General features: G+C 32.8%; 4 protein-coding genes and 1 long non-coding RNA gene across 14 annotated transcripts; 2 read left to right on the top strand and 3 right to left on the bottom strand.

Annotated features, from left to right (window-relative positions):
- Nucleotides 1-279: 279 nt before the first annotated feature.
- On the bottom strand, nucleotides 280-8,255 carry LOC126871125 (uncharacterized). 3 transcript variants are annotated; one of them, XM_050629593.1, is made up of 2 exons: nucleotides 8,142-8,255; nucleotides 280-2,023 (listed from the first exon to the last, which is right to left on the bottom strand). In XM_050629593.1, exon 2 carries the CDS (start codon nucleotides 1,586-1,588, stop codon nucleotides 281-283), a length of 1,308 nt encoding a protein of 435 aa, XP_050485550.1. In that variant the 5' UTR covers nucleotides 1,589-2,023; nucleotides 8,142-8,255; the 3' UTR covers nucleotide 280. The 3 variants fall into 3 exon arrangements, with proteins under 3 accessions (XP_050485550.1, XP_050485542.1, XP_050485559.1); XM_050629585.1 differs by lacking the exon at nucleotides 8,142-8,255 and adding an exon at nucleotides 3,889-4,348; XM_050629602.1 differs by lacking the exon at nucleotides 8,142-8,255 and having other exon boundaries at nucleotides 280-1,597; nucleotides 1,758-3,451.
- On the top strand, nucleotides 3,128-6,341 carry LOC126868795 (uncharacterized). Its single transcript, XM_050624672.1, has 6 exons — nucleotides 3,128-3,145; nucleotides 3,435-3,627; nucleotides 4,342-4,454; nucleotides 4,513-4,887; nucleotides 5,668-5,800; nucleotides 6,088-6,341. The coding sequence occupies exons 1-6, from the start codon at nucleotides 3,128-3,130 to the stop codon at nucleotides 6,339-6,341; spliced, it is 1,086 nt and encodes a 361-aa protein (XP_050480629.1).
- Nucleotides 8,234-24,569, top strand: LOC126871112 (proton-coupled amino acid transporter-like protein pathetic). Of its 3 annotated transcripts, XM_050629562.1 has the most exons (11): nucleotides 8,234-8,489; nucleotides 10,379-10,617; nucleotides 20,429-20,478; nucleotides 20,564-20,640; nucleotides 20,813-20,911; nucleotides 21,133-21,283; nucleotides 21,357-21,478; nucleotides 21,592-21,950; nucleotides 22,008-22,191; nucleotides 22,894-23,057; nucleotides 23,165-24,569. In XM_050629562.1, exons 3-11 carry the CDS (start codon nucleotides 20,476-20,478, stop codon nucleotides 23,404-23,406), a joined length of 1,401 nt encoding a protein of 466 aa, XP_050485519.1. In that variant the 5' UTR covers nucleotides 8,234-8,489; nucleotides 10,379-10,617; nucleotides 20,429-20,475; the 3' UTR covers nucleotides 23,407-24,569. The 3 variants fall into 3 exon arrangements, with proteins under 3 accessions (XP_050485519.1, XP_050485510.1, XP_050485529.1); XM_050629553.1 differs by lacking the exon at nucleotides 10,379-10,617 and having other exon boundaries at nucleotides 8,235-8,489; XM_050629572.1 differs by lacking the exons at nucleotides 8,234-8,489; nucleotides 10,379-10,617 and adding an exon at nucleotides 15,283-15,387.
- On the bottom strand, nucleotides 10,626-15,187 carry LOC126871171 (uncharacterized). The gene is made up of 3 exons (XR_007691546.1): nucleotides 15,050-15,187; nucleotides 11,722-14,730; nucleotides 10,626-11,621 (listed from the first exon to the last, which is right to left on the bottom strand). It is a non-coding gene; the product is annotated as an uncharacterized LOC126871171 (long non-coding RNA).
- Nucleotides 23,169-25,744, bottom strand: LOC126871142 (DNA-directed RNA polymerases I, II, and III subunit RPABC5). Of its 6 annotated transcripts, none has more exons than XM_050629640.1 (4): nucleotides 25,454-25,744; nucleotides 25,123-25,380; nucleotides 24,706-24,818; nucleotides 23,169-23,313 (listed from the first exon to the last, which is right to left on the bottom strand). In XM_050629640.1, the coding sequence occupies exons 2-3, from the start codon at nucleotides 25,215-25,217 to the stop codon at nucleotides 24,710-24,712; spliced, it is 204 nt and encodes a 67-aa protein (XP_050485597.1). In that variant the 5' UTR covers nucleotides 25,218-25,380; nucleotides 25,454-25,744; the 3' UTR covers nucleotides 23,169-23,313; nucleotides 24,706-24,709. The 6 variants fall into 6 exon arrangements, 5 of the variants coding, with proteins under 5 accessions (XP_050485597.1, XP_050485580.1, XP_050485589.1 ...); XR_007691539.1 differs by lacking the exon at nucleotides 23,169-23,313 and adding an exon at nucleotides 23,556-24,510 and having other exon boundaries at nucleotides 24,592-24,818; nucleotides 25,454-25,743; XM_050629623.1 differs by lacking the exon at nucleotides 23,169-23,313 and having other exon boundaries at nucleotides 24,568-24,818; nucleotides 25,445-25,744.
- Between the last annotated feature and the right edge of the window lie 539 nt (nucleotides 25,745-26,283).

Below are 26,283 nucleotides of genomic sequence, written 5' to 3'. Positions count from 1 at the left end.
AATTTTTAAATGGATAAAAGATATAACTTGCTCTACTAATTCGAGTAAAATAATTCTCAAGCAAAAGTAGACTTCAAAACCTCAAACAAATTGTAAAATACTCCACGAAGTAAATACTTAATCAGATCTAACAATAAAAGCTTAATTTAACTTCGTAGTAAAGAATAAGTTTAATAACAATCCGTATAAACGCAAAATGCAACGTATACAACGATAAAATCAGTATTCTCGCATTTGTAGCCCAAAAAACGGTATCCAAAAAAGACCCAATCTATCCAATTCATTTCTTTTTCTTTTTCTTTGCATGTGTCTTTTTGTACACCTTATCGTCAGTCTGCATCTCTCTGGTCTCGCATCGGATAGGAGGTCCCTTTTCGGGCCCTTTCGGTGTTTTCATTTCCAACTGTATATCCGACTTTTCTCCAGCTCCGACAATCCCTTTTTTCCCAATTCTGAGGACGAACACGTCATGGTCAGGATCGGTATCTGGTGTAGCTTCGGACTCAGGTGCCACTGTGACTGTCGGCTTTTTGTCCTGACCCGTGTCCAGAATCCCGGACACTTTCAGAACCACAGCTTTTCCACACGGTTGCACCGGTCCACGGCTCGATTGTATCAAACCGGCCTGCTTGTGCACATCGGAACAAATATTCGGTTTCGACGTCGTCACATGAGTTACTTCGCTGATCTGTTTGCAACTAACGTTTGGTTTCAACGTGGCCCCGATTGGCTGTCCACACGGTGTACAAGGATGTTGTTCCTTGATACAAACGCGACAAGGAGGCCCGTCTTTCAATAATTCGTCTTTCGACTCCCTACAGACGTCCGCAACGTGAGGATCAACGATACGACATTTGTAAGTTGGTGATTTTTCGTTACAGTCGCCGCCTTTGAAGATATAAGACGAGATAGTTCTATCAGGTGGTGCGTCAAATTCGGTGACGATAGTTTGCCCGAATGCAGAAATTCTGACGAACATGCATATATCGCCGATCGTGTTTTCGTTATAAATTACAGGAACTTCTCCCTCGAAGACTTTCGGTGGTGGTGCCATTTTGTGCCAGCATTGCAACATTTCTTTTCGTAGGGCGGCGAAATGTTTGGAAATATCTAGCTCCCCGTTACCTATTAACACATCTGGTTTCACACATTCTGGCATTTTTTTTTCTACACATAGTTTGATGATTAGGTCCAAGTCTTTGTTGACCACAGTGTATTGATCTATGGCGAACATCACGGAGCGACCACAGAAGAAATACTCGATATCGTCTGCAACTCCTGCTTGAGGTTGAAATAACGGGTCCACCGGAGTTATTTCGATACCGTTCCTCCCTGTGAAGTTGAGGAACTCCACAGATATCGTCGTGGGGACGAAGAACATTTGGTTGAGCTTCGCTAAACGTTCGCTGGTAACGTGATGTATGAAGAATTCTAATAAGAAGAGATATTGTTCTTTGCAGTCTGAAGAAACAGCATCGCGACTTCCGAACTCTGGTACTACTACCGCTTCCGATTTGTTTTTGCTACTCTCCTTTGAAATTTTTTTCTTCGCACGATGACCACGGTCCGTAGGTCGATTCATAGACATCACGATAATCTGAATGAGGAATTAATAGAGCTTATTTGAATTTCTTGGCGAGTGGAATTACTTGAATTTACACTTCGAATTTTTATGAAATTAGAATTATTAGGTTAGAGCATTTCCATGAAGCTTGCCACGAAAATTAGTCGTAATGGTTTCAGACAAGACGAACAACCTTGAGGAACTGGTTTCGATTTCTTGCTCATAACTCATTGGTACTTTCGATCGAGACGCGATTTGGCGCCAAGATGATCGGCATGAAACCGAGAAGCGGAACCGCATTCCCTTGATGAAGTTCCGAGAGTCACGTCGGAACCGATCAGCGACGCTGTCATCTTGATGAAATGGTCGTGGTTATCTTCACTTGCAGACAGACGAACCACAGTTCCCATGGAACCTCAGTGAATCATCGATTCGATAAGTTTGACTGATTCGCAAACTCTGTAATTTCACAAGTAAATTTCAAGTAGGAGTTTAATTCTTCTTTATTCTTTTTTCGAATTTGGAAATGTTCATGGTATGAATAAGGAACTATTTAATTAGTGTCTGCATATGGCGAACTGAAAATTATAATAATGTATATAATTTGAGATTTCGAGAGTTTAAATTTAATCAAATATTTTGACTTTTTAAAGTATCATTTCTTTTGCTATTAATATTTTAATTTGTTATTTCAATTAATATTTAAAAATATTTCATTCTCTTATTGCAAAAATATAACGAATTTTGTATATTAAAATATCAGAACACTATTTCATGTAAACTTGTAGTGGAATAATTTACACTACCATTATTCTCAATCAGTCCTCCATATGATAGTTACAGGAGAAAAACATAATAAGTACATTTTTATTGATTTTTTAATTTTAATATCACTTTATTGCTAAAGAGGGAAATTTTGATATAAAGTAGAAAATTAGATAAAAATTCAATTATGGTAACATGTTCCCTTTTAAAAAGTTTGACTTATTATGTTCTACAGTCCCCGCATAATTATGATATAATCATCTTATGGCGGGGTGATCTAGTTTCCAGAGCCAGCACCTCTCGATTATTACATAACTGAGGTTTCGCCAACATTCTTATCCGATGGAGTATTTTACCATGGAAAACCGGCTCCCTCCCATAGATGCGTAGCTAAACAGCTCAAGTCGATAAAAAGGACAGTGTGTAAGTTTATCGGTTAGAATATCGACTAATCTTATTCAAATACGATATCATTTTCAACGTACGTTATTGTTTGAAGAACGAGCATCTTGTTCAACGCGAAAACCGTTACCAATCGTTTCATGAAGATATATCTATATCATAAGAAAATTGGAGAATCGCACAACGAAAAGTTTGTCAAATTTGTCGACTTTTTATATAATAACGCATTTCAGTAAGGAACGAAATTGCCAATAATGGATTAATTGTTTTGAGCTTATTATATAAGTTTATAATAATTTTTCTTTCTTCTTCGACCGATTCTTTCTCTTTTTGTCTTATATATTAGAATTATGACTGTTACTTATATTTCAATTTAAAACTCTACTTGTGTGGACAATGTCTCCAGATATACCTGTGCTAATTATATTGACATTTCATGAAACCGTTTTCATAAATTATTATGAAATTTATTGCGCGAAGGATTGCTAAAGATATATATAGATATATTTTTTATTTGTTAAAGCGTTCTAAATAAACGAAGTTTGAATTATTAGCTCTGATAAGCGTATCCGTTTAAAGTTTAAAGCACGTGACAGTCAAACGAGGAACGTTATATTATGTTTATCGCCAATCGTTTAATGGATCCCCCTCGGCCAGTGGCATTAAAGGCGGTGCCACAATTGAATTAAAACGATCGAATTAGGCGAATGTTCGTGCAATTGTTACAGACGACCCTGTAGCACCCATACAGGAACTGGATACACGCGCTTTAGACCGATATCTTGAAAAAGAGAAAGAAGGCTACGTGGATTCTCCTATAAAGGATAATGGAATCGTTTTCCAAACACTTAGTACCATGCCAAAATGGAAATCTGATTATCAACAGAAGCAAAAATGTTAGTAAAGATTGTGATTAAAGATTCTTTTACTTTAATTATTAATCTTTCCATTACCTATTACATGTATATATTATTTTGCTAATTTAAAAAAACACTGAATATAGATAAGAATATTTTCATTGCAAATAATTAAACAAGATATTTAAATATCGAATGAAACTAGCATTCCAAATTTAATAGCTTTAGAATTTAGAATTAATTTTATCTAGATTTAGAATTAATTTTATCGACAGAACGTAAGTAAATGAAAAACAATACCATAGATTCTAATGGAAGTATCTGCAGTTTTCTGTTGGTAATAACGTAGTAGGAACGAGTAGAACCTCCGAATTGTCTGGAATATTAATTGCTCCCCAGTTGAAGTAACAGATCCACACATACCGGTCTGGCAATTTCGACCAATCGAACGTTGGCCGGACGAATAATTGAATGTCCCAGAAGCAATCAATGATCTAGCGAATTCTGAACGACACTAATTCGCTAATGAGTCACGAGTGATTTATGACCCAATTTCAGCAAGCCTTCGGATAAAATAGTATTAATTGCTAATCACCGATCCATGTCACCAGCGGAAATAAACTGTTCCAAGATGAATCTAGTTTCAATCTTAAGAAAAATTTAAAAAAGATGTTTTTTTTAAGCAATTTTCACTATATTCTTTAATTTACTAATTCAATAACTTATTACGGTTTAAATATATTTGATTTATAGCTGTGTTTTCGATATTCCCGCGATCAAGACAATATGAATTATGGTACACTCGTGAAAGACGATTGAAATATCTTGAAAAACAGAAAGCAGCCATTGTACCATGCGGAAAAAGAGTAGAAAAACTCGAGTAAGTATTCTTGTTGTTCCACTGACACTGACTGAAAAGAATAGAACAGTACTACCAACAGGACGGATGACGAGCCGTGTGATTTGTTACAACCACCAATTTGGTGGAAAGATAAATCCAGAAAATCAAGCAAGTTTCCAGTTGGAGATATAAACGACTATGCGTTCGAGAAATTAAAAGATTTCGATCATGAAAATATGAAACTTAGCGAAAAGCTCGATATGGATCATCCAAAAATATATATACCAGACGTAATCCATCAAATACAGGTTACTATTTATACAGGTTACTATCTCTACAGACTATCGTCTATATTAATGTTATTATCTATACATCCAAGGTCTTCTTTGTTGGAAATGAATTTTCAAATTTTCAAGTTTTCAAATATTCAAATATTCAAATATTCAAATCTCTTTTGTGTTTAGCTGTCTAACGGCAACGTTCGCTAAACCAGTATATACTAGAAAAAAAGATTAAAATAATTTGTCTGTGTAGTGTGAGAACTGCGGATCTGTCGAATTAAATATCCGGGATATCGCACTGCGACGCCAAAACAATGTTCTTTTCCGTTAAAATTGTCGGTCACATGAGCTTTATTCGTTTCGTCGCGATAAAAATCGTATCCTTATCTCGACATTTGCAAGCGACGCGAAATGGATCACGGTCGTAACTTCGACTATCGTCGGACTGAACATTTCTTATCGCAACTGACAAATTACCACATTTATATTATTTTTAATACCACATTTTTAGTAAAAATTAAAAAAAGACACTAAGATGCCATTTTAAACTATAATAATAAAACATTCGAATCAAATTATTTTGGAATCTTTTTACGATAAAATAATTGGATTTTGATGATATTATATAAAATAACATACCTGCGATGCTACAAAATCACTTTGAATGGAACATCTTTGGAATATTTTTATGATAAAAAGATTAAATTTTAAAGACATTTCGTGAAAAACAGCTGCGTAGTATTTGTCCATCTCATTGATGCAATAGCGTTACCGTGTGCACAAGATGTTACATGTATTTTTCATACGATATTATATCAAGACTGCGCGATTACGCGTCGAAAAATATACGTGACAAACGCGAAATGCAAATACATATCTTGTTAGCATTTGCGTTTCTTGCACCTCTTTCAACTTGATCGTCTTCAGTTGGCGCGGATAATAGACGAATGATTAAATTTTGAACAGAATCCAGAAGACACGACTATGAAGGACACTCTTGATCGTACAGATGCTTTTGAACTCGCTCTAGTAAGAAACGAAACTTTGCCAGCGAGACCTGTTGACATAAATGTTTGTTATTCTGAAAGACGTACGTGAACTTTTGCCTTTTTATTCTATTGAAAATCTGCTACGAGATTTTACATTTCATATGATTCTTATTTAAATAACATAAAGTAACCTCTTACTTTTTTTTCAATTTTCTAATTATCATAATGGGTATTTTTATCTTCTTTAAAATTATTTGGATTTTTCTATACCGTTTTTTGACTGCTATAGAAAAAAATGATAGAAATTTTACCGTCTTTTCTATTTCTGTAGTTGATAATGAATTTAAGATTGTAATTTAATAAATAGTTTTTAAATTTGTTTTTCTAGCGCCGATACTGGGTTGTTGTGAAACAGAAAAGGATGTAGAAGGTGATAGTGACAGACGATGGCAACCTGTTCATGAAACTTTAGAACTTCCAAAAACGGAGTTTGAAAGAGACCATGTACTACGAGAATTAACTAGGCCGTTTTTACACAATTTGCATACGTGGTACTCAAAGAATAAACCGACAAAGTTAATCATCCCCCTTAGACATTCTGGAAAGAGACCAATGCCGGAGTGGCGCTTTTCTCATTTGTAAATTGATTAAAATTAATAAAATTACTTCGATAAAAGTTCATTACAAAATCCGATCTGTAAAGTTATTATACAGAACGGTCTTATACGATATAATCTATGTTATTCATAAATAGATTAGAATCATACACGGGTTAAACTAAAATGAAGTGTTATCGGTTGATAGTAAATCAACGACGTAATTATGAAACGTGTTGCACAGATGTTTCACAATTTTTAATTCTTAGTAGAAAACGTCAATAGTTAATTGCAACAAGACAAATACATATATTTTCATTTTTCGATTAATTTTGCTGATACATGCTGTATTAGTATACTATCTTGCTTAGTTAAAATGTCCTATTTTATTTTTTATGAAAAAAATTGAAATTGTATTATTTTTTTGTGCCATTTTGATTCTTCTTTATCCAAGTAAAAATATTTAATCTTTATTATTTCCTAACAGTTTGTATACAACATTACTTAAGAGGTAAAAAAACTAGGAATTAAATATTTCAATATATCTTGAAAAATCAAAAACTATGTACAAGGTACAATATTATCAAGCTAATTTACTAAGCGTAACAAACGATAAATACGTGCACATTATACAGAATTGATTTAAACGTTACTGTTAAACTACGCCATGAGCGGCCAAGATACGGTTATATTTCTATTTTACATGATGCTTGCAAATTCCACAAACACAGCGATCATGCTCACAACAAAAACTGCGTTGTTATGCTTTCTCGGGATTTTGTTCTACGATTTATTAAATTTTATATATTATATATCTTAATTTAATTTTTCCCCCCAAAAATTATTGACAACAAAATATTAATGAATCGATAAAACTTCAAAGAAAATTTTTATTCAAATAAATTTTTCAAGATGACATGAATACAATTGAATGACAGGTTGCAACATTTCGCATGGATTGCATTTACATTTCATCGAGCACACTCTTCTCGATTATCAATGAACCGTAGCCACGCTCAATTGCGTATATGATCATGAATTGCGCGATCAGATTGCTCCGATGAAAATTACGTTCAATACCTTTTTTCCTCCTTATCAAATGTTTCAACAAGACCCGTTAACTCAACATCGTCTATGTTTTCTGAAGATAAGAACAAAACTTTCGTAATACGATGCAATATGTTCATAATCGTAATGCTATTTTACATCAGTGTGATATAGAAAATAAATGTTAATAAAATATAAATGTTAAAAAATGTTAATGAAAATGTTTTTGGTATAGGAATTGCGTAATACTGATTAATATCATGTATTACTAGCGGTAAGGGTTAAAAGATTTGATTGGTTATAGACGGAATTGATTGACATTTTGATCGTTTAAATCGCATCGCTTTATTTGCCTGTATATCTGTACGTAACTGCAGACACCGCCGGCCAGGATTTCATCATGCAGTCCTTACCACGTGTTCGGCGAACTAACTTAACACAAAAACCACACCTCTAATTGCAAATATTAATCTAGATAGATAAATTATTTCAAGCCACAGATAAGTCGATTAAATAAAAAGAACAAAAATAATATTTTTTTAGACGACGAAAAAATAATATGTATCGATATAGAAAATTTGAAATAATAACAGTATAAAAATTTCATACCCACAGAATCCATTCAATAAATATATACATATCTAAATATTTATTATTTATTCTCACACACTCTCTTTTACTACTAACATTGAACTTCGATACCAGAAAAAGAGAATTAATTGCAATATTCGTGTAGTTAATTATTCTGGTATGATTTTAAAGATTATGGATAAACCGAAATTGGACTATTGATCATTACATAGGACGTTCGACCTCTAGCGGTTGCCTGATGAAACGCAGTGGACGCTCTTCCGCGGACAAAAACTTTCAGTTTATTCTCGTTTATTCTTGTCTGGACAGCACGGCACTCTCTTTCAGTCGGTGTTTCGCGGTAGAATACTGTGGTCGTGTGGCACGAGTACGAGCCACACTCGTGTAGTGTACACTGTACAGTGGCGTATTTGTGTTGTAATAAATTCACTGATCCACTGTACTGAACCGCTGTTTGCCAGAAATGAAGTAACATTGGATTACGAGATCGGTCCTTACGTGCCACGTTCATCTTTATACACCTTAAAATCACCGAATAACTTTTGTGTCCCTAACGGTAGGTATGCATGTACACTCCATTTACATTTGAAACCCATTATTACACTATCGCTCCCTCTATCGCTATTTAAAAGCTAATATACTCGATTTAAATTACAAAACATACGACGACCGATGATCAAAGTTCTTTGATCATCAATTCAAATTGATCGATTTCCAAATTAAGCTCTTGCGCGAAGATATTTAATATTTATGTGGTCGACGATAATTAATCGCGATCAGTATGGATTTTATTATAGTGAATCATGATCAATACAAATTTCATTCCATATTCTGAAATTCATTGGCACGCTCCGAACTGGTTAAGCCATTAAGCAAGAGAGGTTTCTCAAATATGGGTAGTATATTTTTGTACCTAAATCTAAGACGTCACGTCAATCTGGATAGTACACACATTTACAATTCTACTGGTTCTCTTTATTTCTCTGTTAAATTCCCACCCGTCAGCATACGTACATTTTGGAAGATTTAACGCACGCGCATCGAACCAGCTGCATTCGACTATTTATTGTAAATCCTTAACCTATACCTTTCTATACAGTATACGAAATTCAAAGAAATGAACGGCATTTTAATACAGTGAAATTTTATTCCCTCTTATTTTACATCTTACCTTCCGAGCTCTTTGTGAGTTTTATGTTCGTATAAACTTATCGATTAAATAATTTTAAATGACTTAAGATTAGATTCAAAGGTTATTGATGTATCGTTAAAAAAATGCGATTCATCTTAATTCAGAAGACTAAATGTTAGTTTTGTAATAGCTACCGTTGAACGAAATCTATTCTCGATTACTGATAACATCCTAATGGCAAGTTTATGAATATGGAAACTCTTCTTTTTAATATTACATTAATAAAGTATAATAACAAATAACATAGAATTTGAAAATTTAAAGAACGATGATTTATAAACATAACGGTTGTTATAATGCATAAGCTATAAACTTTACAAGGTGTTTCATCACTACAGCCACGCCGCGACCAGCACGTGGTGTTAAGTTTGTGTAGACACGACTTGTATGGCTCGTGATAGCAGTCCCATCGCACGGTAGCTAATGTATGATGTAACTTCGGGTCGATATTTCGGACCTGCGCATCGAAACTCCCATTCTCTGTACAGGCTAATTCGTTCGTTACCCTTTCACCACACGGAAATCAATTTTTCTTCTAACTAATTTACACTTTTTATCGCGACAGTATGTTATTATGCTGTATGCTTATCGATACATAACACGTCAACATCAACCCAATAATTGATGAACTCATTGATATGTGACTCTATAATATGGTTGAAAAATCATCTCTGATTTCCATTTTATCGCTTTGCCATTCGAAAAAACAAAGGCTTAAGGAATTGTTTGTAATAAAGGTAACTGTTATAATGAATCGCATCATGTTAACACAGTCAATTGAACAAACTGTTATAGACTCAATTAATTTTTTTTATCAAATATGTAACATTTGAAAAAGTTGGCGACGAATTGGAACAATCGTTTGTATAAATAGACAGATAAAAGAGTATTGTTATTATAATTATATTTATAATTAAATTTTTAAATATATATTCAAATCATCTATCAGAAAGCGAATCCATTGTAGCTAGTGCATTTTTATTCTAGATTTTATGTTCTTTCATTGACTAGTTTTTATGATAATATTCTGCAATATTCTACATATGTGTACATTATGTACATTGTGTACATTAATGGATATTTTTCGCGACCATTTTGATATTTCCTACATACCAACATTTTTATATTTTTTGTGAATTAAATGAAATCTTACTTATTATTCAAATTGTAACCTTTCAGTATATCTACTGTATAACTAACGAAAAACGCAAAAGAATTATAAAATTTTCAATTTTTTACGTTGCCTATTATAGCACTGCCAAATAATATGGGTTGCACCAGAAAGGGGCAGAGACATATTTCTTGGAACGTAAGGAGACTCTGGCCAATCCTGTTTCAAAGTAGTATGAAAGGGTTTTAGTCGACTTTGTCCATGCAACGATAAGTTCTTGGAACGAAAGGTATTTGGCGTTCTTAACCTAATAGGGAGAGCTCCCCTGTGTGAATGACATCGCTGCGTGACCGAACGGAGAGGTCTTCCTTTTTGACTTTGGTAACGCGTTTTCTTTTTTTTTTTTTTTTTTGCTGTTATTATCAGTTATTGTTTACCTGGAATTGTTCCCAATTAATTGCGCCACTTTTTCTGCTTTTATAAAGTACAGTATATAATAAAATACACCAATTTAGTGGTGTTAAAATTAATTAAGAAGTTACACTATCAGTTATGACTAAATAAAATTATAGTCGAACGATATCACACTGTAAAAAGATATTAAAATACATTATGTATTTTTAATTTCACGTTCAAGTCGTGTTATTTATCTTTAGTCATCTTCAATGTTTTTAATTTTACCTACATTCTTTTATACTTTTAATATATACTTTTAATTTGGTGTTTTGTATAAACAATATGTGAAATCGTTAAACAAAATCATTACCGCAAAGTAGAATTGACCACTTGAGTAATTTTTAGACTTCTTTGTTTTTTAAGTAGTGAACATTAGTCCTCGATATTTGGAAAAATGCGCGGTAGTCAGCGTATAAGTTGGCTTGTCCGAGCGCGGTGGACAGCTTATAGCTCGCTGTGGCGCGCGCGGTTGGCTAAGTGTTAATAATAATTTCCTTGAATTGTAAGAGAAATTTTAAAGGTTCGGTACAATTTGATTCGAAGAAAATCTGTAGTAGAAAAGTAAATCTAAAAAAATAAAGTTTCTAGGAATAATTCCAAAGTATGTATCCAAATACATAAATGTAGCATGAGCATCAAGCTCCCTGAACTCGAAAGGAAACCGGTCGAAGGTGAAACTATTCAAGAATCTTTATGTAGTATAAATAATTTTATTAACCTTGTAGTTCCGTACCAACTTTATCATACATATGTATCTATCTAACATGTAACTGTAACGAGATTGACTTTCCTTGTTACATGTCTATAGTCTATCGGTGGGTGCTTAAAGGTCATGTGGAGGTCAACTTTGTTTTTTGAACAGAATTATATATTTTTTAGTACGTTAATCGGTGCAGATTCAGATTCTCTATAGGAGATTAATAGCTTACCTATGTCAAAAAATTATTAATTTAGTAGATATTTCAACTTTTAATCGTAAAACTTGTCGTATGAAAGACAAGGAAAATAAATACAAAAGTAGTACCTTACGTCTTTCCTTTTCTATGATAAGTTTTTTTTCTTTTTTTTTTTTTTATTTGGAAGAATTTTACAATCAATTCTCATTGAGAATTACGAGTAAAATATGATAAGTTATGTGAAAAAGTTGTCAGTAGAATTTTCTCTTAAGGGAATACACAACGTCACATTATTTACTTCTGCTACGATGCTTGTGTTACATGACATAAGCTTCGTCCAATAACAACCGTTATTTATCCTCCCACCTCCATCTGCATAAAGTACGACTCATGACATCATTGTCCATTGACTTTTACGCCTTTTTTTGTCAATTCGATAATGTTACGGCGATGATAACTTAATTTGTTTTGATGTTCCGTCGTAAAATTCGGATTTTACTTAGCGTCTATCATACACATATTTAGTATCTATTATACGCGTATTGCCGTATGAAGCCGGCATAAGGTTGCGATTTACTCAAGCAATTATTGTTAGATGACAACGGTCTAAGGATAGGATGAATAAAATCGACCACCCGCAGTGATTAATTGTTCTATTCGAAATGCTTTCTTCTCCTTTATTGCTCTTGAAAAGATCAATTCTACGAACCGGTCATAGAGATAAACCTTGACATCTACACAACGAACTAGAAAACGTAGTCTCGAGGTGACCTAGTTTTCAAATGCGTTCAGCAACTTCGATACAGGTGACTATACTATCGAACACGTGTTTTTCACTAATACAACGATGCTATTGAAATGTGATGATTAATGAAATAAACACGAAAAAGAATTTTAAATGTTACAGTACAAAATTTGTTAAATAATATTTCTCTCTCATATAATGTGTATTTTATTCACGTTACAAATAATTATCGAGTCGTTCTTCATCTAAGATTTATTAAAATATTGCAAATCGCAAAATTTTTGGTCTAAATGTGTCTTTCCGAGAGTATTTTGAATCGCTAAAGTCAAAAATCAGGGTCATTTTTCACGATAATGAACGGTTTTAAAAATTCGTCCTCACGAACATTTGACAAATGTCTTAACATTAGAAATTCGCGCGAAAAACGATTCACATTTTGCTTCAGCAACCTTGAAAGTCCGTATGAAACGTCATTCTAACCGAATATATTATCGTACGGATATTATAGTAGAACTTTTATCTGTTTCAAATATATATCGTATGACGTTTAATTTCCTTCCTTTCTTGTTATTGTCAATCTCGTAGTAATCGCTATATAAAAGCAAGAAGATCATGACTTATAACTTTATATTAGAAGTACTAGTAGTTCTGAAAAATTGCTTCATCATGTTTTCACGAAAGAAAAACAAACGTGTAAAAATACATAGATAATAGTTAGAATTTACATGGAAATAACAATTCTGAGGATGATTCTTTTGCTTATTTGGCTAATCCTATGCGTGAGTGAGAGCGAAGATTCTCTAAATTTAAACGCTAACTCTAAATAATTCTCTAAAAGTAAAGAAAAACTAGAACGAAAACTCTATTGATCGACCCCCTCTCCAATTATAAACTGGACCTTTCAAAGGTCAAAAATCGTTGATTTATTTATACAATGATTATAGAGAAAAATACATAAAATGCCGAATCATTCCGATAAGTTTATAAACTTGTGATCATTCGATCGATACTTGCAACATTTATTAAATTTTGCAAACAACTATTACAGGTTGCTGAATGACATTGCTAAAAAAAGTTTGCAAGTAAACATTGTCGGGGTATAATCTGCTAAAACCGTGAATCATGCGTACTTACTAGCGTTTTGAAATTGAACAGAAGATATGAATAATTATACGGTATTATTAATAGACAAAAATATCTTCATTGACTAGTTTCTATCTTTACATAATCTTTTTGTGATCTTCTAAAATTGCATTATATCTGAAATACTTGATAATAGAAATCTGAGATTTGCATTTTGTTTAATGAAGTGATTTAAAAGATAGTACAAATTCGATCGCTTGGATTGATTTCATTTGTTACGTTCATTTAACATTTAACATACAATTAAGCCAAAATGAATCACGATTAATTATCTAAAGTTTAATATGTAGAACTCTATTTAATTGCAGAAGCGAACACGTAGAATATGTTTTTCACTAAGTACATAGATCCATGGCGGCGAAGTTCAACAAAACAGTTATATCTTTATACAACTATGACGACAAAGAACTATCGTACCATAAATCATTGTAAATATTATCGTTGCGACTTGATTTGACAGAGTAGGAGTGAAGCATGGGGTCACTAACATTAACCTTATCTTTTTATTTACATGCATTATACATACGAATCAGACAAAGTTTCTTTTTCGTGATTTTCCATTCCACGTGATTTCTATCTTCTACGCCGAATCTATTTCCGAAACATTTCTTTCTTTTGCTTTTTTTATACACATACATGGTTGATCGGTAATCTGATAATAACATTAACTGTAAAATTGACCACAATGAACGAGAGGTTAACTCTGAAAGTTGAACGACCTAATTTTCCATGTAACACTCGCTCCTGTAATTGTCGCCTTAACAAGGATAGATTAAAGATTAATTAATTTCAATGTGAATAGCTAGGACTGTCGGCACAATTAATATCGTAGTTCTCTTATCTGATTTTACGTCGTTCGTTGTCAGTATATTTGTTGAAACGTTATAAAAATGGGGAACGAACCGTTAGGGAAGAAAAAATTGCGATAGATGATCTGGAAATGCACTATCGAGTTTAAGTGCACAGTAATTACATAATTTTTCTTTTATTTCGTCTACTCACACAAGTGTGCAGTTTCTATTCGACGAAATAGCGATGACTGCATCGCAACCGCAACTAGTTTCATGCATAAGCGACAACAAATTGTCGTGTCATATTTATTTTGTTCTCTTATCAGATGGTGTCACTTTATTGTATAATAACACTTAAGCTATAACCTTATATGCAACATTGCAGGGTTTGCTATAGATACCGATTATCGTACAGCATATAAATGAAACCAAAATATTCTCGCATAATTGCCGTGACTCGAACCTATCAGCACAAAAATTCCAATTACATTCTCAAAAGGAATTCTGTGCTTTTATTCATTTTAATCATTTCCCTATTCAACAGACGAATAAAAAACGTAATATTCACTATGAATATGAATTATTATATAACATATAAAGAGAGCAGTCGAGGTATAAGATAGAAAAATTCATTTATAAAAGAAAGAATTCATTAAATTTCTAATTTTAAATAGTGGAAAATACTTGAGAAATTCTAACGTATAAAAATAGCAATCAAAATATAGGATCAGGAGATTTATAAAAAATAAAATAAATTTCTAATTTTAAATACTAGAATGTACCTGGAAATTTTTCAGCGCTATGTTTCAATTACTCTTATAACCTTAAATTATGAAATTCTATAATATTGTGCGGCCAAGTGCTTTTAGTCATCTTTCTGTAACTTGAAAAACTCTTTCATTCCGACGCAGCTCCTAATCGTAGACAAATGATTTTTGTTAGAGATTCAAGCAGTATACTGTATTTTAATTAGCACCTCTGCGACGGCGCGATTGTGATACCGTATTGTCAATGTGGCGCCTCGTAAGGCGTCTTTGGATGCAGCCGCACAATCGTATACTTAGAACCTCTAACCACGTGTATAACAATTTTCGCAACGTCATGTCGACTATCCTGTTCCGTAAGTTACAATTTTCTCTCCTCTTGTTTTCTGAGAATCGTTGACGCGTAGAAAGAAATTTACATAAATTGGGCTTTATTATCGCCACGAGGAACGTAAAAATTAATCTCAAATATAGATACGTCTTACGTGGCAATCAAAATTACATGTCTAAATGAAACATTTCCAAATTTAAGACACACATTTGAAGCCAATATTTCAAGCATAAAGTGATTTGCACTTCCCACGTAATAGCGATATCTAATTTTTGGCACAATGCAACGTCATTTTTTTAAATGCATCGCGAATAAAAATATAAAAAAACACGGGATTAAATTATTAAATACAGTGAACGCTTGAATGGTAATAATAATGGTACTCCGCGTAATAAAAGAGTATGTACTACTGACATATAAACTGTCTCGGAATATAAATGTGTAATTTACGCGCAATTTGACCAGATGTCGTGAGTCAAAGTTGTTCTACCGGTTTCTCGGTTATCTTGCAATGAATGATCAATGGCGAATGAGATTTCAATCTGCATTGACAATGAGTAACACGAAAGTGTAGGTTGTTAAAATTAATATGTCATTACTGTACTCCAATTCGAAATATTTTTTTTCTTTCTTAATATATACATATGTACCTAATTTAATATTTATTGGAATCTCTTTATGTCTTGGATTACTTTGAAACCTTATTTATATTATATATATAAATTGTTTAATTACATATATAATAATAAAATATTATATATAAATTACATAAAATATATATACTCACACTATATATATTCAAATATATGTACAAATATATTTACAAATTAAAAATTATTTTTTTATCGAATCTACAGTAAAAATTATTATAGAATCACGAAGTCGGAGATGAAAGAACACCGGAGTCTTTGGAATTTTGGTTAATCCCGCAACATTGTAACCTAGAGTCTACTATAGCTGTAATTAAACAATTGTAGTTATTCAATCCGATTGTAATTGTTCGAAAGTTGTGATAATGAGCTTGGGCTCGAGGCGACAGCCAATCGCCGAACGTAGCCGCGGTCACGGGATGAACGCTTTGTCTAACAAAGGCATGGAATAATTCTATAGCTATTCTATAGTTATAGCTCAGACCCTATTCTTCGAGTAAAATGATTGCCAGATGTCGATACGTTTCCGCAGTACATGTTCGGCTAGCCCGAGGGCCCGTTATAAATCTTAAGATTTAGCCAACTAAAGTCCTTCAAACAGACAAACAGTCTTTGTCCCAACTACGGGAAAATAGGGGAGACCTATTTTTCAACGAGCGGCGTCTCCCACTAGCAACTTTCCCTCGAGGGCGGCTAGCATCTCTTTCTAACCACCAGTATGGAGATTGACCAATTAACAGCAACGCCAATTTCCCTTACTTTCTAAACGAAGGCTTTTCTCAACTAATCCGATGATCTCGTGTCCTGAGACACACCCCAATATAGTTTTCCTCTGTGGCATCATCGGGACGAGAAAGTCATTCCCGCTCGCGATCTGAAAAAGAGTAACCCCTTACGACCAGGGAACATTACGCATCCGACTTAGATTTTGCGAGTACGTTCATCTATCATCCCGTCGACCGCGGATTCGTTATTGAACCTAGGATCATTGTCATTAGTTTCTCGAATACCTAACTACCACGGTTACTTGTCCGGTTCTATAATAATCGTATTTGCACTAGTCAATGTCTTCTCTATTGCATAGCGACAACGTGTAACCCAAACGAAGATTCGTTTCACGCCCCTAACCCTAATTCTAATGTAAACCCGACATATGTGTGTGTGTGCGTGCGTGCGTGTGTGCGTGCGTGCGCGCGCGTGTGTGTGCGTGTGCGTGCGTGCGTGTGCGTGCGTGCGTGCGCGCGCGCGCGCGCGCGCGCGCGTGTGTGTGTGTGTGTGTGTGTGTGTGTGTGTGTGTGTGTGTGTGTGTGTGTGTGTCTAAATAAATCTAGATTCGATAAAACAATAATTTTGCAATCGTACATATATTAGAATATATATTTGAATATATATATTGTGGGTATATAAATAAATCACTACGAATTTCATTTTCGAAATCGAAAATCGAAATTTTACGGCCTAAAGGATCTAAGTATGACTAACAAGAGATAGAAGTGAACGAATAATGAGCAAAACTGTAAGTAAATTGCTTTGAAAAGGCGTTTACAAGTGTTCAAATACAATAGGTGGCCCAAAAGCATGTAGTCGCAAGGGACTACTTAAAGCTTTTATTGAGGTACAAGATTAAGGCTCCTCAATAACGTTCGACCGTTTAGAAACTTAGCTCTGGTGTCCTATTGCACCTATTGTCTTAGACCCTCTATTGTGTAAATCCTTTTCTTCTAAACGTAGAAACACTCCCTTTGTTTGTACCAGCAGTTACCAACCACCCTGTATATATTCAAATATATGTACAAATACAAAATTATTTCTTATCGAATCGTAAATACGAGGTGACTGAGAGATTTAGGTGATGGTCCTCAACTATTTTTAGACCCGACGCGCGCATCCGTTAGTGGTCACCGTATTACAAATTGCCAACGGTTCTATATTTTTGAGGACAATGTCCGATGTTACGTCAAGGATGATCGATAAATGCTATTCTCAATGAAACACTTTTCTACGGTTTCACTCGCCAGCACTCTGTCCTGATGCATTTCACTTGCAAATGTCACTACGTATCAACAATTTCCTTTTCTTTATTATTATTCATCTTAGAGTCATGGAGAGACCTGTAAATATTATATCATAATTATAGAAGAGGAATTTTGAAATAAACAACATTGCGTAAAATTAGACCGAAATAAACGTTTAAGATTACTTAATAGCTATTCTGATATCTGGGACTTTTAGTTAATTTCTTATATTATTATCTATTATTATAATTTATAATTGTAATTGTAATTGGAAAAAAAGTGAATAAGTTTTTATTTTTCGGAGAAGTAATCTTATATATTTGAAGATCGTAAAGTAAGACACAGTACAAATATAATATAACATTAGGATTCTAGTAGAAAAAAATTAAGCAATTTACTTTATGAGAAACGGTCTTTATTCAATTTCTAAGAAAGAATTTGTATGCTACAATAATATTAGCGAACAAAGGAGTCTTTCATCCGTTGGCCTTTTTAAACAACGTAATTATACACATTTAAATCATTCAATTGTGATGCATTCAAAAGAATTCATCTGAATAGGTTTAAACGATCGGTATTACTCAATTTATTTCGGTATTAGAAAATACTGCTTATGCTGAAAATCCCGTTATTTTGTTTTCTACAACTCTGTTAAAAGATTTTCTTTGTGCCATCGATTACTTATGTAGAGAACATTTTGGTCAATCACTGCCACACAACATTATCTAACTTGATTAATCTACTGATTATATGTATTTTAATTCGCACGTACTTACATCAATATGTACGATAATTTCAAATATTTCGAAAGTTTGGAGTTCTTAATTTTAAAGTGATTTAAAGATTTAAAAAGCCTAATTTCAAAATTATTAAGTATTATTTAAGTATCTTTAAATATCTTTGAGCCCTTGTCAACCTTTTGTTATCTATAAACCTTAAATTTCGCAAGAACCATTGCCCGAGAATTTTTAATTTACTTTTAGTATAGCGATATGATAGTAAAGTAATATACTTTTAGTATATACTCACATTAAATACTATATACATTTATATTTTATTATTATTAAAAGTATTAATAAATTAAAAAATTTATTAATATTATTTGAATATTTGCTAGTTTAGTTTGAATTCTTATAATATCACGAAGACAATTGTTGATATTGTATCAGGTAACATTCGCGCGTTTATGTTAATTTTCCATACCAGCCACCCACGGTTATGCATTTCCGCGTATTTACACCATTAATACACTTAGAAACGCAAGGCCGAGGTCTTGAAAATAAACACTGTTTCTACATGATGTTTTACGTAATAATACTTCGATTCTACGTAGATCAACTCATTTTAGAGTTGCAATATGATAAAAATAATTTCATAGTAATTTATAATCTCCCTTGTTTAAACAAGGAAAAGTGGGTTTTTCCCATGTTCGACGGCCACTGGTGGCAGACGCACATGATAGATCTATATTTCATGTATCAATGAAACTATTTTTATATGTTTTATACTGCATTAATGTCGTCCCACCATTGTAGTAACGATGGTAATAATACAAAATTTGTAACTATTGACATTTGTTCAAATTATATATCTCTGCTAATCTTGGTGCACCGGTCACCGGTGATCCCCGTGGCATTCAACGTGTTAATTTCAATCAGGTGCCACAAATTTCCTATGCAACGATTTACAAAGAGAAACAAATGTGTATTCTATACCAGATATTTAACTTTTACGATATCAGTAGCTCTCCAAATATTGTCAACGATTATTCTGCTGATAAAGTCTTATTTCGAGCTAGACTTAGACTATACTAGCGTATACTGAGGTTGGACTTCAAAAAGCTTTTACGGAAACACGTTTTTCATTTTATCTAATATAGTAGTACCATATGTACTATAAATGCTATAATATGATCGCGTTATTTATATATAATTCCTATCAATTGTACTATCAATACCGATCAACGATAATAATATCCTAAAAAAAAAAAAAAAACAAAGAATTTTATTATTATGATTTAACGAATTAATGATAACAATTTCCATCGAGTCAAAACGTATAATCAATTGCACTGTTTTGATGTAAATCGAGTAAAAGGCGTGGGCTGTAAAGAAGAAGAATACCGATAGTCGGTCGCGTATGCATAACTTTGCATTGTAAATCAAATAATAATTAGTTTGTAAACTTATGATAGTAGTATTATTTCACTTTCCATCGTTTAACTCTAATTCACGAGTGTGGAAAATTGTTTGTGCAAATAAACGCGATATATACATTAATTTGTTTTAAAACCAGCTTATGTTTTTTGAATTTACACTATTTTAAATGTACACTCGTGATATTGTAATATGTGCTACTGTATGTTGATATCTTTTTGTAATATTAATTTCGTTTGTTGCAGATAACGTACAATAATCAAACCAAGATATACACATACAAGCATTCACAATGGCAAGTATCAATGAAAATACATTATTTTATAAAAGAAAATGAGTTGTTATTTAGAATTTTATTATATAATGACCGTCTTTTACAGGAATACAAAGCGCCGACAGAAATGGACACCTTCCTACCCCAAGATGGGTCTAATGCGAAGGATGGTGTATTGTCCAAGTAAGAATTTACTATATATTTACATAGTTTCGACTTATTCACAGGTTCAGATTCATTGCCTATTAGCTAAAGAAATCGTATTAACAAAAATATCATCGTGAAACACAACAATCTTGTTGATTCGCTAAGCAAAAATGTTAAACAAAGTAGAATTTATTCATATTTATTGCAGATACAAAGTGCAAGTCGCTCCACGAGATATTGAGGTCGGACAGGGTGATGGAAAAAGCTTCGACCCCTTCAATGAACGAAAAGTTGATAACCCGACGACGTAAGTCGCGATATGGCAATTGATATAAAAATATATAATTAACTGATGTTCTTAACTTTTATGTTAGATACTCAGGGTTATTATATTATTTGTGATGTTTAATCAAAAATAAGTAATATCTATGTTATATAATGTTAAACAGTATGAAAGTTAAATGCACTGTAAGTGACACATTTATACCAAAATAATTGCAGCAATAATAGTCCGTAATTTCCTTTCAGGGACGGTGACACATTAACGCATTTGTTAAAAGCTGCCCTTGGAACGGGTATATTATCCATGCCAATTGCTTTCAAGAATGCTGGACTTGTCGTTGGTGTATTTGCCACAATTCTGGTGGCGTTCGTATGCACACATTGCGCCTATATTTTGGTACATAAATACCAATGATATTGAACACAATAATCGAAGCAATAAACTAAGTTACGATTCATTAATATTTTAGGTAAAATGTGCACATGTTCTATATTACAAAACGAGGCGTACAGAAATGAGCTTTGCCGATGTAGCAGAAGTAGCGTTTGCCACGGGACCACAATGGGGGAGAAAATTTTCAAAACCGATCAGGTAAGATATCATGACAATAATATACAATATTTATATTTATGAAATAAAGTTTAAAAATATCTAAGGAATCGTGTTTTCAATAGGATAATAACCACATAATATGTTATTTACAGATACCTTATACAGATCAGTTTATTCACAACGTATTTTGGTACCTGTAGTGTGTACACAGTGATCGTTGCTGCAAACTTTGATCAGATCAATAAGTATTATTATGGGGAATCGAAATTCGATATCCGGTACATGGCAGCCACTTTAATGATTCCAATGGTACTGCTCAGTTGGGTACCAAATCTGAAATATCTTGCACCTGTTTCCATGGTAGCCAATATATTCATGGGATCAGGTTTAGGAATAACGTTTTATTACTTAGTTACGGATATGCCATCTATCAGCTCTGTACCTTTATTCGCGCCCATTCAAGACTTCCCGCGATTCTTCAGCATTACTATCTTTGCAATGGAAGCAATAGGTATTATTCGACTATTTAAAGGAATATTGATGTTTTACTAAGAGACTGACGTTATAGGAGTTGTAATGCCACTGGAGAATAATATGAAAACACCCCAACATTTTATCGGAATTTGCGGTGTTCTCAATAAGGGAATGTCCGGGGTTACGTTCATCTACATTTTACTTGGATTCTTGGGATACGCGAGATATCAGGACCAAACTTTAGGCAGTATCACATTAAATCTACCAACGGAAGAAGTGTAAGGATCACAATAAAATTAACCCTTTGCGGACGGGTGTCAGTATATAACCGCCCCCGAATCTGCTCATCGTTCCGGATCGGTTCACCTTATTTTGAAATGGCTGGCATACGTCTATTTTCCTGGGCGATAATGTAATGCGTATTTACGTATGGGTATAATAAACTAAACAGTATTATGTTTTCGATGAAAGAAAATTATAGATCTTTAGAAATTTTATCTTCCGTTTAACGTAAACTCGCGATGTAAGACAATGGTCGAGTCAAAACGAATTTCATTGGCATTACCAGACGAATCAACAAACTTTTTATATGTTTTATGTATTTTTTATAATACCTTATACACGATGCTTAAAATATCCAGAAAGGACATGTTGGATAGTAATAGTAGTGATGACGAGCATTATGAACTTGACAAGATAGGAGACGACGATAATGCTTCAGGCAGTGAAAACGAATTCCGTTCAACAAGGAATCGGCTCAGATGTTTCAATATTTCTAGTGATAGTGACAACGATGATGAACTAAATATTGATGAAAATAATACAAGCCTCGACAATGAATAACGCAAACATTCAACGTGTATATATTCTCAACTGCGCGCGCCGATACCTCTCGTCCACAGCGACGCTCGCTCGTCGAACAGCCCCGTCCGCAAAGGGCTAAGTTTGCGTTGTCTATATATTATATCTTTTTTCTCTAGAGCGGCTCAAATCGTGAAGATATTAATAGCTCTTGCCGTTTATTGCACATTTGGACTACAGTTTTACGTTTGCCTGGACATTGCATGGAATAGTATAAAACATCGATTTCACGAAAGGACAACAGTAAATTATATTTTAAGAACAGCTATGGCCATAGGAGCAGGTGTGTATTTTAATTTATAACCAAATTTTCGCTATAACATTTATTTCAAATTCATAAATGTAATTTCAGAATTCTAGAAATTTAAGAAATCTGTTTATATGTTTTAGTTTTATTGGCTGTGACCGTACCAACTATCGAACCCTTTATTGGACTAATTGGTGCATTTTGTTTTTCAATATTAGGACTTTTAATTCCTGTGTTCGTCGAAACCGTCACTTATTGGGACGTTGGTTTTGGACCCGGAAATTGGGTAGCACTGAAAAACGTAATCATATGTATCATTGGGCTTATGGCTCTAATATTTGGATCTCGAAGTGCATTAATGCAAATCGCAGAACTTTACAGTTAAGAAAAATTGGTTTCATATACATAGATTTATAAATATTCCAATATTCCAAACTCCAAAAACGTTTGGAAGCCATTTAACAGGTTTTAATGCAATACATTTCTGATAATTTAATTATTTTATGATGACAATCAAGAAAATCAAATAGGATATAAATTGAAGATATCAATTTATTTTGTAAGATACGTATAATCAGAAGTTTGGTAAAATTTATATCAGAAATTTAGATGCGATCATATTATGCTTACAAGACATGTCCTAGTATTTTAGTAAGATAGAATGAATTCTAACCAACGTAACTTCGGTTGTTGTGCAAATGAGAATTCAATGAATCGAAATTAAATTCTTTTAAGAATGAGAAATTGGAAAACTAACATTCGATATAGTTCAAATAATATCTACGCACAAACAATTTATATTATAAAATGAGAACTATTAGGGGAGGTTATATGAGAAGATTTAATCGTTAATAAGTGACTAATTTGAAAATATATCTAGTAACTTACTCTGTTCCTAAAACATAATATATACTATATATATTCTATTTAATTCGTGAAGATACTAGACTGAGAGAAGTTAACAGTATTCGTAAGAAATATTTTACATCGGAGCAATACGTTGTAATTAATTTTGATTGATATTATTTATTTAACAAATTGGAATTTTTTACTTTATTATAATGATAAATTACGTTTGAACATTTTTTTATATTCTGCACATATAACTGTACCCTATTTGAAACATATAAAGAATTTTAAAAAATTTTAGCTACAATTAAGATCTATAAAAATTGTTAATACATAGAGAAGTATGTTTGCGTGTTGTTAGTCTTATAAATTAACAATCAAATCTTAAAGTATAACCTTCATTTTTCTTCCTAAATTTAATAGCATGTATTATTGTAATAATTCAAACATTTGTAAACAAGCCATAACATGTTTCATGTATGTGATTCACAGTGCAGCAAATGTTTCATTCTACTGTGTTGCATTTAATACAAATGTACATTTAAAAGAAAGCAAAATCCTTCCGAAGCAATTTTTGCTTATCGAACTTGTTATAAATCAATTGACTTTTTATACAGTTGTTGGAAATTTCTACATATTCCTGGTGAAAAAGAAATAATGAAGTGATTACAATATTTAAATACAAACCATTTTACAATATCTTTTGAATTTTTTATTCTACCTTGTCATCATACATTTCCTAAGAAATATTTCTGTATAAATAACAATATCCTATTATATAATTGGTAATTTGTATCTTAATATTTAAAGTGAAATGAGAGAATTTTTACTTCACATTTTTATTTTTCTAATGGTGCGTAATTCAAAAGCTTCTCAATTAAATCTACGTGTCCAAGAAGCATTCTACGGCAGCAGTATCGTTTTAAACCCAATGCGTCGAGAGCATCACTGTAACATATATTATATGGTTACATATAGAAGATAGCAGCACATAGACAATATTTTGATGTACTCATTATTAACAAAAATAGTTAAAAATCTCATTTCATTCATTAGAATGAAACAAATTAACAAAAATAGTTAAAAATCTCATTTCATTCATTAGAATCTCTATACCGTGAAGGTTAGAGTTCCTATTAGTGCAAACACAGTATATAAATTACGTTATTTACATTATAGTATATCTAATTTATGCCGTATTTCACTCATTTAATTTGTTTTCACAGTTTGTTATGACAATGTATATACTTACCCTTCAGTGTATTCTGCCTGTAACAAACCAAGATAAGCTTCCCATTTATTACCGATCACTTTTCCACACGTAAAACAACGTACAGGTATAATCATCGTGTTTTTAATTTGATTAAGCAGTCGGATTTTTTAGTTTCAAAGTGATATTCTCGTTGATAAACGTAAATTCCACTTGCTCAATAATATCGTTCGTTTAGATTGCGATACGATTGAAACACTTAAAGTCTAACATTTGAAACAGTGTTGCCAGCACAACTACCTAAACAAAAGTACAATTAGATAGATAATCCGAAAAAATAACAGTACCAAGGAAAGCCCGTTACATTTATTACTTTATTGCTATTGTAGAGATTTAACCCAAATTTATATTACAATGGCCACTGTCTTGTAGTAAACAATGTAACGGAAGTAAAATCGTATTTCGAATTCGAAAATCTCTTTAAATGGTTCTCATTAACAACGTCATAAGCACACACAATAAAATTACCCTCATTAAGACCGTAATAAAACCTGTCTGAACCTGCAGAATCCAACTATGGGGAACAGCAGGTAATTCCAACATTGAAATACTTCAACGCTTTCCATTATAAATGCACCCTGGTACGTGACCAACGAACTAATACATCGCGACCTCAAGGTACCAACAGTCAAAAAAGAAATAGCAAAATATAGCGACAGACAAAAGAGTCAACAAACATCGAAACCCCCTAATTATTGGACTACTTGATACGTCGGACCAGATCCGCGGGCTGAAGAGACACTACCCGCCAGACCTAAACGCTAGATTTAATTAGTTATTTAAATTAAGTAATATTTACTTATTTACAACATTTACTTAAAAATTATACTTATCTATAATAAGTATTAACTTATTATAAATATTTAGCCATGTCACTGCACCGCGCCAGAAAAAATTACTGAAAATTCTCAATGCGAGAATTGACTGTAAATTTTAATAAATAAAATAAAAAATTAACAACGTATTATATAAACTTAAAAATCATCCAAGAATATTGCAAATAATTTACTCGTATTGATACTAGATGTTTTAAACAAAATTTTATTTTTTCCTTTACATTATATAGTTTTCGCTACACTTTTGCTACAAATTCTATATTTCAGTTGTCAGTAGATCTAGTTTTTCTAAAATCATACTTCTCAA

This window comes from Bombus huntii, chromosome 1 (assembly GCF_024542735.1).
Source record: "Bombus huntii isolate Logan2020A chromosome 1, iyBomHunt1.1, whole genome shotgun sequence".
Taxonomy (NCBI): Eukaryota; Metazoa; Arthropoda; class Insecta; order Hymenoptera; family Apidae; genus Bombus; species Bombus huntii.
The sequence above is the reverse complement of the archived record's forward strand: the minus strand, read 5'-3'. Positions and strand labels throughout refer to the sequence as shown.